Below are 20265 nucleotides of genomic sequence, written 5' to 3'. Positions count from 1 at the left end.
ACTGTAGCTGGGGATTCGCATGGCTACTGGGTCTCACCCTTGCTAGAGGGGCAGCCTGTGCGAATGCAGATCGATACCGGGGCAGCAGTATCTCTTATGTCAGAGACAGTCTACAAAAAGACATTAAAGCACCTTCCACTTCAGCCAGCTAACATAGCATTGAAGACATATACCGGTGAAAGAGTAACCGTGAGAGGTATCACTGAGGTCACAGTTCAGTTGAATGGACAAACTAGGGAGTTACCACTCTACGTAGTTAAAGGAGACTACCCCTCCCTGCTGGGACGTTCGTGGATGGAGAGAATAAAATTAGACTGGTTATCAGTCTACATGATGTCACACAATGATCCAGGCTTACCCACCATCTTAAAGAAACATGCAGAAGTCTTTAATGGAGAACTGGGTAGCATGAAAGATATTACTGTGAAGCTTCGTATTAAGCAGGATAGCAAACCCAAGTTCATGAAGGCACGACCCGTACCTTATGCCATCAGACCAAAAGTCGAGGCTGACTTGGAAGCCCTAGTTGAAAGCGGAGTACTAGAACCAGTCAGCGTGAGTGAATGGGCAACACCCATCGTACCAGTGCTCAAGAAAGGGGGTGGAGTTAGGATATGTGGAGATTTTAAAGTAACTGTTAACCCTGTATTGTCAGTGGAGCAATATCCACTTCCCCATATTGATTTGTTTGCGGGACTTGCTGGGGCCAGAAGTTTAGCACAATCGACCTCTGTCAAGCCTACCTGCAAATGCATGTGGATGAACAGTCACGAGAAATGCTGACTATTGTGACGCACAAGGGCCTATTTAGGTATTGTCGTCTTCCTTTCGGAATTACGTCAGCTCCAGCGCTTTTCCAACGTGCTATGGACCAGATCCTTAGTGGATTGCCTGGAGTCCAGTGCTACTTAGATGATATCTTAGTTACTGGGTGTGATGACCAAGACCATCTGCCTAACTTGGACGCAACGCTACAGAGACTGAGGGATTATGGACTCTGAGTTCGCAGGGATAAATCCGATTTTTTTTTCAGGCATCAGTTGTGTACCTCGGTCATGTGATCGATGCCACAGGCCTTCACAAGGCACCGTCCAAGACCAAGGCAATCGTGGATGCCCCAGCACCTGAAAATATCAGCCAGCTGCGTTCTTTGTTAGGGTTACTGAACTACTATGGACGGTTCATACCGAACCTAGCCTTGATGCTGAGGCCGCTGCATTGGTTGCTATGTAAAGATAACTGGGAATGGACTAATAAGTGCCAGGTGGCGTTCATGATAGCAAAAGACACGCTCCTGAAGTCAGGCTTTGACGCATTTTAACCCTTCATTACCAATACAGTTAACTTGCAATCACAGAAACCTCACAGTACAGATAGAGGCCATTTCGGCCCATCGAGCCTGCACCGACACATATCCCACCCGATCCCCGTAACCCCACGTATTTAATCTCCCTAACACTAAGGGTCAATTTTTATCATAGCCAATCAACCTAACCCGCACATCTTTGGACTGTGGGAGGAAACCGGAGCACCCGGAGAAAACCCACGCAAACACGGGGAGAATGTGCAAACTCCACACACAGTCACCCGAGGCCGGATTCGAACCCGGGTCCCTGGCGCTGTGAGGCAACAGTGCTAACCACTATGCCACCGATGCATCGTCATATGGTGTGGGAGCGGTCGTTTCTCATAACATGCCAAACGGAGAAGAGAAGCCGATAGCATTCGCATCTAGGACTTTGAACAGAGCTGAAACTAACCGCCCAAATAGAACAAGAAGCACTGAGCATCGTTTTTGGCGTTCGCAAGTTTCACCAATATTTGTACGGGAGACAGTTCACCCTACTAACAGACCACCGCCCTCTCACGACCATCTTCGGGCCACATACAGGGATTCCGTCACTTGCTGCGAGGTGGGCGCTGCTGTTGTCTGCACGCGCATTTGACATTAGATATCGTAAGTCTGACCTGCACGGCAACGCCGACGGTCTTTCCAGGTTGCCGCTGCCTGTCACCAAGCCTATGACGCGTAGCATGGACATCTGCCATTTTAGGCAGGTGGAGAACGCGCCTGTTACTTCGACACAGGTCCGACGAAACACCAGAAACGACCCAGTGTTGTCTGCAGTGCTGGACATTATCGTCAGGGGCAAGCTTGACAGCGATGACCCAAACCTGAAACCATATCTCTTAAGGAGAAACGAACTGTCGGTGCAGTCTGGATGTTTGCTGTGGGGGAGGAGAGTGGTTATTCCACCATCGCTACGGCAACCAGTGTTACAGCAACTGCACTCGGGACACTGCGGAATGGTTCGTATGAAAGAAATAGCGAGGAGCTACTTCTGGTGGCCGGGTATGGATGGACAGATTGAGGACAAAGCTAAAACCTGTTCCTCATGTCAGATAGTTCGTAATGTGCCACAGCTTGCACCTCTTCACCCCTGGGACTTTCCGGAGGAAGCATGGCACCGCATTCATGTAGACTTTGCAGGTCCATTCGAGGAGAGAATGTTCCTGGTGGCTGTTGACGCGCACAGTAAGTGGCCAGAGGTTGTTAAAATGAGGTCCACCACCGCTGAGAAGACCATCGAGAAGTTAGGTGGGGTGTTCAGCCGATTTGGATCTCCGATGCAACTTGTCTTAGACAACGGTCCACAGTGGGTGTCACAAGAAATGGTTACATTCCTGCAGGTGAATGGCGTACAACATATCAGGGCTGCACCATACCACCCTGCGACCAATGGTCTAGCTGAGAGGTTTGTTCAGACCATGAAACACACACTCAAGGCATCGCAAGGCCAGGGAACGCTTCATCAGCGCCTGAATAGTTTCCTGTTGAGTTACAGGAACACACCACATGCGACCACAAAAGCATCACCTGCCACTCTACTGCTCAAAAGAGAGCTACGAACCAACTTCGACCTGCTGAAACCGCCAAAGGTGAAAGACGTGGTACAGTATCAGCAGGACAAGCAGATCAAGCGACGTGAACAACGCTCCGAAGACAGAGTCTTCAGTCCAGGTGAACATGTGTTGGCACGGAACTACAGTGGTGGACCTAAGTGGGTTCCTGCTACTGTCATTGCACAGACTGGTCCAGTATCCTACACTGTACAGACACCCGAGGACATTGTCTGGAAGAGACACACCGATCAGCTTCTACGAAGTGCAGCAACACCCACTGAACCACCAACAGCAGTTTATTTGCCATTGGGTGACGCTGTGGGTCATCCGCCTTCTACACCGAGAGGCTCACCTTCTGAGGAAGCAGCCGCTTCAGCCCCTATCTCATCAGCAAGGGAGACCTGTATACAGGCACCTCAGCCGCCTACACCTGTGTTGACGTCACCTGTGAGAGACAATGAACTGGAGAGCCAGGTTGACCGCCGGTATCCTACCAGAGAGCGGTGGCCCCCTATACGTTTGAACTTATAGTTCAGAGGCTTATCCTTTATCTGTGTTTTATTGTTTGTTTTAAAAATTTTGAATTATTATTGTTTTTAAATTTTGTGGGTCTATTGGGACATCTAATGTAAGAGGGGAGGAGATGTTGTGTATTTGAACTGTCCCACATATCTTACCGTAGTTGTGATGTGCAATGCACTATGGGAAATAGTGCATAAGGTGGAGAAGATTCTCTGGAAAGATGGCTGTTAACTGAACTCTGTCTCCTGCGTACTCTCTTAATTGTTATACAAGCAAGGTTATTAAACTCTTGAGATTTAACAGTGGTGAGCCGCCGCCTTGAACCGCTGCAGTCCGTGTGGTGAAGGTACTCCCACAGTGCTGTTAGGGAGGGAGTTCCAGGATTTTGACCCAGCGACGATGAAGGATCGGCAAGGCATTGTCTTGTAAACTGATACTGTAAATACAGTCCAGCAACTGATCTACCTGCCTATATAAATACATTCCATTACACTTAGAAATTGTTGATTGCACATCATAATATTGCCTGATCACTTTTTTTTAAAAGAAAAAGCACTTTGTAATTAATTACATTTGAAGTGCAAAGACTATTACAAAGACTGCCTACTTCCACCTCTGCAAAGTTGTCTGATTCCACCCCTGGCCCTACCTCAGCATATCTTCCACTGAAACCTTCGTCCATGGCTGTGTCACCTCCAGAATCAACTATTCCAATGCTTGACTGGTCAGCCTCCCACCCTCCACCCTCAGTAAACATCAGCTCATCCAAAATTCAGCTGTCTATAACATATCTTGTACCAAGTCCTACTCGCCTATCACGTTCTCACTTTCCTACATTGGCTTCTGGTCCTCAAAGTCTCTAGTTTAAAATTCTCATCCTTGTGTTTAAATCCCGAATGCCGCCCTTTTCTCTGTAACCACCCCACAGCCTTTCAACCCGAACTCTCCGCTCCTCTGACTCTGGTGTCTCGTGCATCCTCCCCTCGCTTCGCCCATTGTTGACGGCTGTGGTCTCGGCTGCCTAGCCCACACGCTCTGAACATCCTCCACTTCCCTCTCCTTTTTAAGACCCTCAATACCCACCTCTTTCACCAAGCTTTTGGTCACCCCTTCTAATATCTCCTCGGACTTTGCGCCCATTTTTTAAATTACGCCTCTGAAGCCTCTTGGGATGTTTTTCTATGTTGAAGGCTCTTTATAAGTGCAAGTTGTTACAATTTTACGCAAACATTGCAGCCCATTTGTGCAGGGTCCGACAATGCATGATCAGTTTTTGGTGGTGGTGTTTGAGGGAATTATGCTGGCCAGGACACCGGAAGAACTCCCTGTTCCTCTTTGAACAGAACCATTCGATCTTTTATGTCCCCTCGAATAAACAGGGCCTCGGTTTAACTTCTCATCCATTCTCAACCATGCAGCACTTCCTCAATCATGCGCTGAAGTGTCGGCCTTGATTGTGTGCTCAATTCCTGGAATGGGGATTGAACCGACAATGTTACTACTGTGATAGCTGAGCCAAGCTGACACTTGTTTATGTAGAGAATATGCACATTTAGTGATCAAAACCATACAGATTTGCCATGAATACTGAGGACCAAAATAATGATTACATTTGAATGCTATGTTTTGTTGGAAAAGTGAAATGTGGCACGTTTTTAATAGCCTGCTAAAGTGGATTTTCTCCCTAAACAGCCTGCTTTGTTGATAATTACATAAGGTGGCCTTTGCTACCCTAGTTATTGTAGGCTTTTAGTGAAAGTGCAAAATGTAGCTCGGCATTCTGTTTCCTATTTTGATGCTTCTGTACAATGACTGGACATGTACTAAAGCTACAGTTTTACACACTTGATGGCATTGGTTTCCTGGCTCAAAGACACTTTTTCTCATATTTATTTTACAGAGTGTGATTGAAACTATTGCACAAATGGAAGAAATAGACACAGAAGTTGTACTGAAGTGAGTCTGTTTGCTATTCTTTGCAAAATACCATAACTCAGTTTGCAAAGATTTGAAACTGTAGCATATCAGCTTTTTGTGGCAGTGTTTAAATAATTTCCCATCTACATAAGAGCACATTTTAGAAAGTAGATGAATTTTAAAAGAACTCGAGTAAGAGATCTTTTTATTGTTGTATCCAATATTTAGTCACAATTTACTAGTGATAACTTGACAAAGTACTCTTGTTAGGGGCTAGTGTAACCTTGTCGCAAATGTAAGTAGAAATGAGAGGGGGATTGTTTGGCTGATCTAGCTCATCCTTCCATCGAAACTTGGTCTTCCCATTATACCATCTAACGGCCTTTTGAATGCCTCTAGAATTCTTGCTTCTACTACTATACCTGGAACACCCTTTAAATGAAGAAGTTGTAACTGATCACAGTCCTGAACATGCTCTTTCCCAGTTTGCATCCATAGCTCCTTGTCCTGCAGTCATGGCTTAATTTGAAATAATACTCTGGGTTATTTTCTATTCCATTGAGTATTTCATATATACCTCCTATGAAGTCCCCATTCATTAGCCTTCGATGTGGAAGATAAGTTTGTCTGACCTATCCTAATACTCAATCCACTGACTGGCATCAGCCAGTCTTTCCCCGCATTGCTTCTACCTGGAGTACTGCAGTCAGCTGTCGTAAATGTGGCACAGCCTCAGTTACCAGAGTTGAATCCATTACTCGAGGTGTGATGTTTCGGCAGTGTAGCTCGGCATTCTGTTGGCTTAGTTGCTGCTACTCTAAAACTGGACAGGCTAACTATTGAAATAAAAATAGAAAATGCTGGAAATACTCAGCAGGTCAGGCAGCATCTGTGGAGAGAAAGAGAAACGGTTAACGTTTCAGGTCGATGACCTTTCATCAGAACTATCGCCTCCCAATCTAAGCTAGTTCCAACAGCCTTTATGAACCAAGTATGTTTCCCCAAGTTTTTCTGTCCCCAATATATGTTCGTGCAAACCCGCGTGAATTAAAGAGCCACTAATTTGGCGGTCTCTATTTACCTTTTAAGGCTTGCAGATCAAATGCGAATGCTGAATTTTCCTCAGTGGTTGGACCTTCTGAAAAACATCTTTTCAAGTTTTATTAACTTTCTGAAGAGAGTTAAGGTAAGCCTCTGTTACATTTAGGATGTTACTAAATCCCAATTTTTTCTCAGCAAATCATGGGGAGCACTAGTGAGGGAGGAACCACGTCCAGTGTCTCCTCAATAGGATGGCACTATACATGGCGGCCTTTTCTCTACCCCACCCCGCCAAGATTTGGACAAATATATATATTTATATGTGGAGTTTGGTTGGGCTCAAAGAATGAGGAAGACCTTATTTAAGTTGTTAACATTTAGTTTTTATGGTGCTTAAATATTATTGAAATATACAATAATTGGATAAACTGTTCAAAATCAGCACATTATTAATTTACAGTGTTTGCAATCACAATTCCTGTTATCTGATGCCATTATTGGAACTATATTTTCAGACCCATAAAGTTTAATACCTGCTATGCATTTGCTTCCATCCAAATTAACTAATATTTGCACTTAATAAAATAAAATGGAGTTATTCTATAATATAAAAATATAATTGAAGAGTATTAATTTTTGTACTTCTGTCACTAAAAACTTCTACAGGCAACAGTAAGTACCATTCGTAATGTTGTCTTCCTGGTATTGGACAAAAGTCGGGAAAAGTGCAGGGAACTGGAAGTCGTATCGAGTCAGAAGATTCCTGGTTTGGGTCACACTTTGGATACAGAAGTGGCCTATTTGACTCACGAAGGCATGTTTATCAGTGATGCGTATAATGAGAGAGAACTGTCTTCGCCTAGAGTAGAAACTGAGCCACAGAGGACAGCTTATCAAAACGATGATCCGTGTGGCAGTGATTCTACGTCGGAAGTAGAGTGTGCCACTGATTCATCCTCCAGTAAAGAGCAAATGTCGTCTTCAGCCACGCCAGGGGGATTGGAGATGATGTAAGTTCTGCTCTGTTCTTGCCACAGTTTTGAAAAAGCACATGCTTGCAATGGTTAACTTTTTTTCTCTCATTTAGTTTCTATAATTACTATATTAAGATGCCGTATATGGACGCCTAAATATGATGACTTCATAGAATCTTACAGCACGGAAAGAGCCCATTTGGCCCATCGTGCCTGTTCCGGCATTTTGAAAGAGCTATCAAGTTAGTCCACACTCTTGCCACATTTCCCCCTGCAAATTAAACCAAAATAATGACTTAATTATTTTATTATAAATATTTTTAATGGTAACAGTGCCAAAACAACATCTAAATTTTATCAACAAAAACAGCTGGAATCAACAGGAGTCCGTCAGCCATCGTTTCAGATCTAAAGACCCTTCCTCAGGGCAGAGGAAAGTCGACTGACCGACCTGCTGAATATTTCCAGCTTTTACTGCTTTTGTTTCCAGATTTCTAGCATTTGCAGTATTTATCATATCAAGTTATATTCCTCTAACGTTCAACCTCTGTGTTTTATTGATACTTTCTGTAGTTAGTGCTCCTCTGAGCTTTCATCTTGTATTCCTTTTCAGCTGTAAGTATGCCATCCTATATGCTGCCCAATATACTCTTCTTGCTGCTTACATCCTCAATATTGAAATAAAAAATCGTTACACTGTCTTCTACTCCAACACATACTTTCTCGGGATGTCAAAACTGTTACTTTTTTCAGTCTTTCATTCCTTGAACAATTTTTCAGGCTTTTGAAACCCAAGCAACTTTCAGATTTACCTTATATCTTCTTTCCCTTTTCACCCTTGGTGGTGCCTGCACTGATAGTTTTAGTTCGACAGCTTGGTTTCTTTAAAAACAACAGCCTTGGCTCAACAAGTGCGAAAGGAACTTTACTTTGGTTGCAGTGAATAGCAGAGCCATTCGGACCAGAAGCTCTGGCTGATCTTTACCCATCCCTGATTCATGGAGACTGAGGCTAATAACTGTAGCATTCCTACTGCTGCGTTGGCTGAGATCAATTAACTCCACATGGATCATAGATCAAACTTGGGGCTGCCTTGGCCTGCAAGTCTGAGCTATTCACTGAATAAACTTGCTGAACCAGCAGGGGAGGTTCTGTCCTACTTAAGTCTGGCCTGTGTGTTAGCCGTTCTTGTAGTGCTGCTTCAGTATTGGGCGTTATCTCCATCTTTGAAAGTGCTCGTAAAGGACAGCCATCTCGACCACATCTCTGCAGATTTGGAGAAGGTGAACTGTTCTGCGGAGCCGTCCGCTGTTCTGGCCGTGGACAGTACTGAGCCCGTCTGCAAGTGGTTAGCTCTTCAAAATGATTTGGGAAGACATATTGTAAAATATTGCCCTGAGGCGCGCACAATATTCACGAGTATTAGCTTAAAGTTGGATAATCAGAAAGCGATTGTTGAAATAAGAGATATTGAATAAGATGTTCGATGTTACAAACTGAGAGTTTCTAGATATGCTGTTTAGCGTCATGACAAGTGATATCTGTTCAGTATCAATGTTAATGACCGAAATGATGATACACAAAAATGATTTAAAAGTTCACATCTGATTAGTATTTAGTCCATTTCCTCATTTTCTTGTCCTGTGGTATTCTACAGTTTTATCAATTTGAATTACCAGTGATGAATGTGGTGGTAAGTGGTGGCATGTACAGCAATTAATCTCTTCCACCGCCCCCCCCCCCCCCCCCCCGCCAACACATTCAGAACAAATGAACTGTAGTTGGGGAAATGTATAATACTCTGCATAAAACCAGCTCGTTTATGTCTGACTCCAGTTCTCAATAAAAATTCTGGAGACATTTTTTTCTATAATATTTGAGTTTAGGACGAGGAGAACTCACAAAACATCCCCTCATGGGTACAAACTAATTGTCAAGCCTTTAAACAAGAACCATAGAAACTTACAGCACAGAAGGAGGCCAATTGGCCCATCCTGTCTGTGCTGGCTCTTAGAGCAGTCGTGCTTAGTCCCCATTCCTGCTTATTGTCCATAACCCTGTAAGATCCTCATCCTCAAGTACCTGCCCAACTCCCTTTTTAAAATTATTGATGGAATCCGCTTCCACCACTTATTTAGGTAGAGCGTTCCAGATCCCAACAACTGAGTGAAAACATTTCTCCTCATCTCTCCTCCAGATCTTTTGCCAATGATTTTAAATCAATGACCTCTAGTTATTGATGCAATCGCCAGAGGGAATAATTTTTTATCAAAACCTCTCATCTTGAAAACCTCTTGGGCCACCTCTTAACTTTCTATGTTCCAAGGAGAACAGTCCTAACTTTTCAAACCTCTCATAATTGAAGTCCCTCATCCCTGGTAAACCTCCTCTGTACCCTTTCTAAGGCCTTTATATCTTTCCTGACGTGTGATGCCCAGAATTGACCACAATACTCCATCTGAGGCCGAGCCAGTGATTTATAAAGTTCTAGCATGACCCCTTTGCTTTTATATTCTATGCCTCTATAAACCCAAGTAACCCATTTGCTTTTTTAACCACCTTATCAGCTTGCCCTGCCACCTTTAAGGATTTGTGTATATGGACACCAAGGTCTCTCTGCTCATCTACACTTTAAAAAATTGTTCCATTTAATGTACACTGTCTTTCCATATTAGTCCTCCCAAAGTGCATCAGTTCACACTTCTCCGCATTGAACTCCATCTGCCATGCTTCTGCCCATTTCACCATCCTGTCTGAAGGCTACAACTATCCTCATCACTATCTACTACTTAGCCAAGTTTCATATCATCTGCAAACTTTATAATGTTGATCCCTACACCCGAGTCTGGGTCGGTTATAAAAATTTAAGAGTAATCGACCCAAAACTGTCCCTTGGGGGACATCACTGCGAACCAACCTCCTAGTGTGAAAAACATCCATCAAACCCCATCCTCTGCTTCCTGTCACTGCGCCAATTCTGTATCCATACCGCTGCGTTCCCCTTAATTCAATGGGTTTCCATCTTAACAAGCCTCCTGTGTGGCACTTTGTCGAAAGCCTTCCAAAACTCCACATATACATCTGCTGCACTACCTTGATCAACCTTCTGTCACCTCATCAAATAATTCAATTGTTAGTCAGACACGACTTAACTTAAAGTAACTTTAAAATAAACTTCATCAGAATGAAATCTAATGGCCCAGAAATTCGGGTTGGGGGCTTCCCGCGGGTGCAAACCCCCAACCTGCACTTGCCTAGCGTGCCGGCCGTTGAGCTGTGGGCCTGCGTGGGATTCCGATCCTGGGCCGCCTCCAACTGCCGGCGCGCAGTGCTTGCGTATCCCAGGGGCGCAGTTAGTTCGATGCGTCCCCTGGGATCACGTGGGCCATGGGGAGCCAGTCGTAGCAGGGAATGCTTCATAAGTTTGATAGGAAGTGCTGTCAAACCTATAAATACTATAAGCCCCAAAATATCACTAAAACTTCAAATACATTTTTTTTTAAATCACATTTTAAAAATAACTATAAATTACATGAAATAACTATTTTAAACAATTTAAATTTTTGAAAAAATTAATTACATTTTCTAACGGGGCTAAAAATAAACTTACCTTTCTTTAAAGTATTTAAAAATAATAAACCTGTGGAAAAAATGTTTTAATTTTAATTAATTCACCACTTACCTTGTTAAAAGGAGGCCTTGCGACTGCTTTTTAAAGTGTAACTGCTGGAGACTTAGCCTCCCGGAGAAATCTGCAAAAAAAACGTAAGTTCGATGCGCACGCGCTGCCTCTCCGGCGCACGCGTTCCACCTGTCAACCCCTTCTTTCAGGGGAATGGAAGTTCCGGTTTCCCGCGCATGCGCAGTGCATGCACGAAACCGGCACTTTCGTTGGGCCTACGCGCGAGTACCCCATGCGTACTCGCCCGTGGAGACCCGAATTTCTGGGCCAACGTTTATATATGGCAGTGCATCTTGATATCTAGGCAGTAGATAGTACCTTTTTAAGACCATCTGACAAATAGTATGCTAACAAAAATGGCACCCTTTAAACAGAAAAGATAATCTACTTACAAGAGTTCAGCGGATTATTGCAGCTTTACATTAACAAGATTGAAGGGGCATAATATAAGCTCATTGTTGCAATCTTCCTTGCCAACTTTTTTTTTCATATTTAACTGAACTGACATCACCAAATGACTTGCTGCCTGTGCACCATTTTAGGATAACTGCTCGTTATCAAACTTAATGGTTTTCATGTTCTCGTATTTCAGCTTGTTTTCTGTTATAAAAGCAAAAGCTTGTTATGGTATCTCATTTTAGTGATCAGTTAAGAACAAAGCTTGAGTTTAAATTCATGAAAGCTTAGCATAAACGATTTCAAATTATAGAGCTAGTGGAATTTACCACACGATATGGCAGCTCCTGATTCTGTAGCAGAAGCAGCATTTGCCTTGCGGAGGCCCCAGTGCAAAGGTTTGATTTGGGGGCCCTACATTTTACCAGATGATACTAAATACTACCGACTTAATCTGGTGTCAAATCTGCACAGGTACGATCATGAAAAGGCCTGTTTGTAATAGGTTATATAAAAACTGTTGACAGAATGATCAGGGATCCACTATTACCAGTGTGTAGGTGTCCTTTCACTGGGTCCGCTCGGGGCTCTAAGCAGTTGCACGGGTTAGAATCATAGAATGGTTATAGCACAGAAGAAGGCCATTCGGCCTGTTGAGCCCGTGCCGACTCTCAGCTAGTCCCACTCCCCCACCCTTTCCCTGTAGCCCTGCAAAAAAAAATTTCCTTCAGATACTTATCCAACTCCCTTTTCAAAGATAAGTGCATTCCAGATCCTAACCACTCGCTGTGTAAATAAGTTTTTTCTTATGTCATCTTTGGTTCTTTTGCCAATCCTCTGGTTCTCGACCCTTCTGCCAAAGGGAACAGTTTCTCCCTATCTACTCTGTTGTGATGCCTCATGATTTTGAACACCTCTATCAAATCTTCTCTGTTCCAAGGAGAACAACCCCAGCTTCTCCAGTCCATCAACATAACTGAAGTCCCTCATTCCTGGAATCATTCTCGAAAATCTTTACTGCACCTCCTGTAAGGCCTTCACATCCTTCCTAAAGTGTGGTGCCCAGAATTGGACGCAGTACTCCAGTTGGGGCCGAACCAGTGCTTTATATAGGTGGTTCATAATTTCTACACTTTTGTACTCTAAATCTGTTTATGAAGCCCAGGATCCTGTATGCTTTTTTAACTGCTTTCTCAACCTGCCCTGCCACCTTGAACGATTTGTGCACACATACCCCCAAGTCTCTCTGTTCGTGCACCCCCTTTAGGATTGTACCATTTAGTTTATATGTCCTCTCCATTCTTTCTACCAAAATGTATCACTTCACACTTTTCTGCGTTAAATTTCATCTGACAGGTGCCCACCCATTTCACCATCCTGTCTGTCTTCCTGAAGTCTATCATTATTCTCCTCGCTGTTCACGATACTTCCAAGTTTTGTCTCATCTGCAAATTTTGAAATTGTGCCCTGTACACCCAAGTCATTAATATATATCAAGAAAAGCAGTGGTCCTAGAACCGACACCTGGGGAACACCACTGTATACCTTCCTCCAGTCCGAAAAACAACCATTCACCACTACTTTCTGTTTCCTGTCACTTAGCCAATTCCGTATCCATGCTGCCACTGTCCCTTTTATTCCATGGGCTTTAACTTTGCTGGCAAGCCTATTATGTGGCACTTTGTTGAACGCCTTTTGGAAATTCATGTACATGACGTCAACCCTCTCTGTTCCCTCATCCAAAAACTCAATCAAGTTGATTAAACACAATTTGCCTTTAACAAATCCGTGCTGGCTTTCCTTAATTAATCTACACCTATCCAAGTGAATGTTAATTTTGTCCCTGATTATTTCTAAAAACTTCCCCACTACCGAGGTTAAACTGACTGGCCTGTAGTTGCTGGGTTTATCTTTACACCCTTTTTTTGAACAATGGTGTAACATTTGCAATTCTTCAGTCCTCTGGCACCACCCCCCGTATCTAAGGATGACTGGAATATTATGGCCAGTACCTCCGTGATTTCCGCCTGCAATTCCCTCCGCATCCTAGGCTGCATCCCATCCGCTCCTGGTGACTTATCTACTTTTAAGTTCAGCCAGCCTCTCTAATACATCTTCTTTATCAATTTTCATCCTATCAAGTGTCTCCACTACCACCTTCTTCACTCTGTCTATGGCAGCATCCTCTTTCTTGCTGAAGACAAATGCAAAGTACTTGTTTAGTACCTCAGCCATACCCTCTGCCCCCATGTATGGGTTGCATGGTCCTAACACTGTCTCCAGGTTCTCTTATAGCAGTGGCAGGTGGTGCAGGATCTGTGCTGACCACTGGGTGGCAGTATAACCACATTTCTTTGTTGGCACAGCTGAGTGAGATCATAAACAAGCCAGACACAATTCAGCCTCAACAGCAAATCTCAAAATTATTGCTGTGCTTGTTTTACGAGGTGATTGTAATTTTTTTTTGGAGGGGGGGAGGTAGAATTTCTGTGTTAATGAAGGTAGTGCCTGCATGAAATTTTTGATGTGTTCCAAATGGCTTGTTTATAATTCTTAATGTTCTAACAAATTGGTATTTGAAGGTCTCCTTCATAGAACCCAGGAGGTAGCCATTTAATTGATGAAGTGAAGCAGATGTATTCCAATCCTAAAGAAACCTACATCAATCCAATACTTTACTTAATCCATAGTCCTCTCTCTTACCTAATCATAGTTCCCTGGTTAATTAAGGCCTGCCCTTTTAAATCATGGTGTTTTATTTATGAAGAGGAATGGGTTTTAGCAAAAACATTACCTCTCCCTCAGCTTCAAAATATGCCAACCAAACTTGTCGTCGGACCGGCCCTGCAAAATGGTTTGGTTGAGTGCATTCACTTTTCTACAATGATAAAATGCATGTTTTCTGAAAGTATCGACCATTGATATCGTGGGAGACATGTGACATATCCAAGAATAGTAAGCACTTTGTGGTTGAGTGCATCAGTATTGTTACTGTCTTATTTAAAGCAGCAGCATCCTACTGGCTGGGAAAGCGATCAATTATAGTGACCACTCCGATTAGGATTAACTGATTCCATTAGCGTAGCTTGATTTCAGTACAAAGGTGGACTGAAAATCTGGTGTGGTTATCTTTTCAGTAAAAGTATTTAAGAAGTATTGCTATGCACTCTATTTTCTTAAATTTGGAGCTACCGATCTCGACCAGACTGTTGGGGAATGGTGTTAAAATGGGATGCATTTCTCCACAGGGGCAGAATGGCGATCAATTTGTATTGCTCTCTCTAATTATCACTTTTTGACACCTCGGCCTGAGGAGTGAGTTGCGTGTCTGCTCTGTTATTTCCAGAATGGTATATTTTAAATTTGCAGAAGCAGTCATACAATACAATTCGCTCCTTTTATGAAGCTTCCAAATCTTTTTTCTTCCCATTTTCTCTCTGTCGCCTGAAAGCATAGGTTCTTTCTAGAGTATGGTTCTGTGGGTGTCGGCAGGCTCCTTGGCTTCTGAAAGCATCACAGCTAATCTTGTCCTATACTGACATCGTGTGCATGTGCTTTCCAACAAGGGTCAATCGCTAATGATCAGGAATGTTCATTAATAACGCTGCACAATAATTTGATTTTGAAAATTCATTAAAAAAAACTCTAACCATTGATAGCTTAGCACATCCATACACTGCAAAAGTTCTTGTGACAAAATTAATGTTAATGCTTGGAATAACAATAGAGAGCATCCTGACGAACTGTATCACAGTGTGGTACGGCAGCTGTAGCTCCTATGACCGGAAAGCCCTGCAGCGGGTAGTCAAAACTGCCCAACGCATTACCGGCACCCGGCTACTGACCATTGAGAACATCTACCAGAAACGCTGTTTACGGAGGTCACTGACCATCATCCAAGACCCTACCCACCCCAGCCACAGTTTGTTCGCCCCCCTGCCATCTGGGAGATGCTACAGATGCATTCGCACCCGAACGACCAGATTTAGGAACAGCTTCTTTCCCAGGGCTGTCATCCTATTGAACTCTGCAAATGAACTCTAAAGCCTGCACATCTGCCAATGCACTTTATTATGTTTATGTTTATGTTACAAGTCAAATGAATGTTAAATGTCTTAATCAAAATGTACACTCTCGGGAGCCGCAAGCTTACATTTCGTTGTACTGCACTTGTGCACTAACAATGACAATAAAGTTGATTATGATTATGATATGTTGAGCTCCTTAACCACATTCACAATTGGTATTGGCTACCAAACAAAAGTTTTGAGTGTTTGCATCTTGGGGTCATGTCTCACTTCCCATTGCACATCAGCTGAATTTCATTCACTCTTGGCTGGGCTTCGAGATAGAATGTGTATAAAAGTCAACTTCGTGTGGCTTGTCATTACTGGTGGCCAGTTGTGGAATACGAATGGTGTGGTGGGACAAATCCACATCCCCGGTTAGCCCAGTTTCAAAGTTGGAGGAGGATGTACGGTGGGTGGTGTGTTTTCGGAGATATAAAGGGATCTTTGCAAAACAAAAATCTTGTTTCTTCTGCTGAAACCATTAATTGAAGAATTCCAACAAATTCCTCTGTCTTTGTTTTCAGGGTCATTGATGACCTGCGACTGACAGAATTAGAACTTGGCAGAGTTGCCAATAACATTCAAGAACTTCTCTACAGTGCTTCTGACATCTGCCATGACCGGTGTGTTAAGTTTCTTATGGCTAGAGCGAAGGTAAACTAAATTGCTGTTCTGTTCTAAAATGTCACTCTTCCGTTTTAATGTGTAATTTGATGGTGTGTGTTTTGTATTAATCATTTGATTGCTAAAGGCCTTATTTTCTTCACAAATTGTGTAAAATGCCATTTCTAAACTGCATACATCTTTGTTGCAAAATTCCATGAGCATCAAGCTACTGCTCAGTTTTCCCGCTCTGATAGGTTTTAAGCCTTTCTGATTTTCTCCTTTCTAACGGGTTACTTTCTATTTTTGTTCACCAATCTAATTATGTAAAATCGGTCTCCTTAATTCCATCACATTCCACCAAAAAAAATTATACACAATTACTTTGTAGCAAAAAAAAGTTTCTAGTTGCCATGTGCAGAGTGTTGCATATCTCTGGTAAACAGGATTGAGTGCAAACCAATATGGTGGGTATATTACGTTTAATCAGTTTAAGACGGAATATAATATGCTAGTTATACAGCAAAAACATACGACCGTGACAAGCAGCTGATCGGACAGACGACTGGCGTGCACGAACAACTCTTCCTATTCATTCTCCTTCTTGTCTCGCGTGTCTCTTTCTCAGAACTACCCAAGGGTGTTAGACTAGGGTCTGCATGTGTCCACTCTCTGAAGAGTGTTAGACCACCAACTCACTCTTGGGAGTCCTCTGTCTGGTCTAAGGGTTTTTCGGGTCTTGCTTTTATTCTCTTTTTAGGGGTGGGCCTGAGGCCAAATTATTGACGAGACCATTTAACCTATAGAGGTTCCCATAAAAACTCAGTACCCAATGGGGCGCCGAGTTCATTGTCTCAATTCTTGGATGAAAGCCCTCCCTCAAAGGGGTCTCTTGTCCTTTGCCAATTTATCTATCTTGTTTTTGCATTTTGAAGGTTCCTCCATTGGAATTCATCCTATCTCTCTTTGTCCCCATCCTCCCTGGCACAATTGGTACTAGGCCTGGCCTTGTACCCTTTCAATCATGAGGCCCAAGCCAGTGCTGTCCCACTTCAGCCGGTTGTTATCTCACTTTCGTATAACAAACTGCTCCATCCTGAGATGGATACCTTAACTCCCCTAAATTCCTTGTATTCTATGTCTTTCTATACTAATTAACTTTTAATTATCTTCACAAGTAGTTCTGTTATACAAACTCCAAATTTTACTTTAGCATTCTAATATGGTTATTATTAGTAATAATGGAAGAAACATAGGTTGGGCCTTCATTGGCCAAATTAAAGATACATTAACAAAGTCAAAACCCTAACTTACAAACAACAGACAGCTAGCCTGGCAGGGCAAGGCCATGCTATGGGCCCCTGTGTGGAATATCATGCCTCATCTAATCTAACAAACTGAAGACATTTTGTTTCAAAGTCTAATACAAGCTTCCAGGAAAACAAAAATTATGCAGTCATAGTAAAACATAACTTATACATTAACCCCTTACTTGTCTTGAGCAGAAACATACAATCATTTAAACACCGTATTATTCAGGTAGCCATATACATTTTGGACACCCCTGATTTCTAACACACAGCACTCCGACTTAAACTGAGATGGAGGCTTTCGAGAATTGTTTTAAGTGTGAATTCTAAGGTGAGTGATTTGTCACAATACTCCAATAGATAAGTAACCACCAGAAACCTGCATATCTGGTGTCAATGTCTGGGCCTCTACAAGCTTTGTATTCGATTTAAGGAGCCTGCATCCTACTCCACGCTTCTTGTTGTCTGGGCTCGCCTCCTGGGCCTATCTCTGCTCTGATTTCACTCTCCTTTGTAAATTGCATTGACTCCTTAGTAGCCAGCCCTGCTAGCTACATGCTCTACACTCCAAACCTCAACCTGACACCCATGCTTTTCCCTACACCTTGCTGTGTTGACTTCCTTCTAGACCCGTCTGCCCCATTTCTAACTCTGACCTGATCTGGCCACGAGGAATGCAGTGGGAGATTCTCTGCTCTGCTTAAAATGAGTTCCTGACCTGACCCCTCTCCCACAGCCAGAACTAATGGTAAATTAGTGACAGGATCTGCTGTTCCAAGGCCAGTGGATAAAGCTGGCAGAAGCTCATTCCATTTGGACTTTCACAACGGTACAAATTCCTGCTAGCAAGGTCAGCTGAGTTGGAACAGCCTGTATTCCTGCCCAGGAGAGAAGGGTGGGGTTGGGTCCTGTAAGAGCTACTACTTTATATTGAAAAGCGTATTTTAAAAGAAGTATGACTTGAAGCCGCCAGTAAAGAGTGAATTATGTGTAAACTCGGACAGCCATTGATATTGACAAACTTAACTATAGTATGTGTGGGTCATGGTTTCTTTGGGCTGGAAAGGAGATGGGGTCACTCAGAATAATTATGCAATAATAAATCAGAGGAGCAGCGATATTGGCAAATGTATGGTACATGGGTTAACAGAAAAAATGAGATCAACAGTGAGATTATGATACAGTGGAACAGAATATTATAATCTATTGAGAGATTAGCCATGATCTTATTGAATGGCGGAGCAGGCTCGAGGGGCCAAATGACCTACTCCTGCTCCGATGTCTTATGTTCTTATGATAGATTGCAAATACAATCTATTGGCTATAGTTATGTATATTCATTTTTATTTTTATATAACTTGATATATTTAGATTAACAGATCTCTCTCATTGCTCACAATGAGTTTGAGTTTACGCTGTATGCCTCTATCTCTCGCAATTAAACACAAGTCGGTTGGGTGTTGTTAAAACCACTATTTAGACACACAATTGAGGCCCACCCAGTGCTGCTACCTACAATAACACATTGGCAAAAAGTCACATAGTGCCTCTGAGTCAGAAGGTCATGGATTCAAGCCCCCACACAGGGGCCACTTCAGTGCAGTGCTGTCATTTGGTTGAGACGTTAAACCAAGGCACCATCTGCTCACTCAGAAGAGCAGGGGAGTTCTCCTGATCTTCTGACCAATATTTTTCTCTCAACCAACATAATTAAAAACAGATTATCTGGTCATTTATCTCATTGCTGTTTGTGGGAGCTTGCTATGCACATTGGCTGCCACGTTTCCTACATTACAACAGTGAGCACACTTCAGAAATACTTCATTAACTGTAAAGCGCTGTGGAATGTCCTGAGGTCGTGAAGGGGGCTATAAAAATGCAAGTTAGTTCTTTTATTCAGAACCTCCTTACAAACTTGGACGCTAGTATAGTCCTTCTAAAAGCTGCCTTTCTGCTGGTTGTTTTTGCATTCTTGTTAAGGGACAAACAATGAATGCAGCTCTTCTGATCATTACAAAATAAATTTTTAAAAACATCAAGCAGTGCTAAATTTTCAAAATCCAAAGTTTATCAAGCATGTAAATAAATAAGCAAACACTGGAATATAATAACATCGAATCTACAGCACGGAAACAAGCCATTCGGCCCAACTGGTCCATGCTGGTGTTCATGCTCCACACAAGCCTCCTCCCACCCTGCTTCATCTCCCTAGCAACATAATATTCTATCCCTTTCTCCCTTGTGTGTCTTTCTCCCTTGTGTTTATCTAGTTTCCCCTTAAATGTATCTGTGCTATTTGCTTCAACCACTCCTATATTACGGTCTTATGGAAATGACCTCCAAATTCCTAAGTTCATGTTTTGTTATTTTGATGAATTTTTTTTTTTTTTAAACACATTCAAATGACCTTAACTAATACTAATATTGATCATCAGGTGGCTTTAGTTGTTACTTCTCCAACAATGGACAAGTTACAAATGACAAGTCCTGACTTGCTTGCTGTCGATCAAAAACAATTCTGGGTGTTGTGTGCTGAAATATATGAAGGGAGCTGCAGCATGGTACCTTGTTTGCTATCTTCAGCTTTATTCTGATGATTCCCAGAGTGATGGCTCTGGGAACAGCTGTGAACTCAAGACCCTGGCTTCTCAGACAGTCACAGGCCTTTGCTTAAAATGCCTCCAACAACTGTTGTAGACAGAGAAGGATTCACATCTCTACTGAAAGGATTTGGCAAGAGACTGAAGTGTTTTTGATTGGTTTCGAGAAAATAAATGCTCTTTTCCTTACCCACTTCAGGTAGATAAATACATTTATTCCCTCACATACCACACTTATTCAGAAAT

General features: G+C 42.7%; 1 protein-coding gene across 4 annotated transcripts in view; it reads left to right on the top strand.

The window, feature by feature from the left end:
* The window catches only part of vps54 (VPS54 subunit of GARP complex), an 88375-nt gene that overhangs the window by 56292 nt on the left and 11818 nt on the right, over window positions 1-20265 (top strand). For all 4 annotated transcript variants that reach the window (XM_085981591.1, XM_085981590.1, XM_085981589.1 and 1 more), the window contains exons 10-13: window positions 5327-5382; window positions 6433-6529; window positions 7051-7394; window positions 16031-16160. In XM_085981591.1, coding sequence (XP_085837717.1) covers window positions 5327-5382; window positions 6433-6529; window positions 7051-7394; window positions 16031-16160 — 627 coding nt within the window. The remainder of the gene's footprint in view (window positions 1-5326; window positions 5383-6432; window positions 6530-7050; window positions 7395-16030; window positions 16161-20265) is intronic.

The sequence above is a fragment of the Somniosus microcephalus genome, chromosome 3, assembly GCF_052327205.1.
Source record: "Somniosus microcephalus isolate GS21.2 chromosome 3, FLI_Smic_1.0, whole genome shotgun sequence".
Classification (NCBI taxonomy): Eukaryota; Metazoa; Chordata; class Chondrichthyes; order Squaliformes; family Somniosidae; genus Somniosus; species Somniosus microcephalus.
The sequence above is the reverse complement of the archived record's forward strand: the minus strand, read 5'-3'. Positions and strand labels throughout refer to the sequence as shown.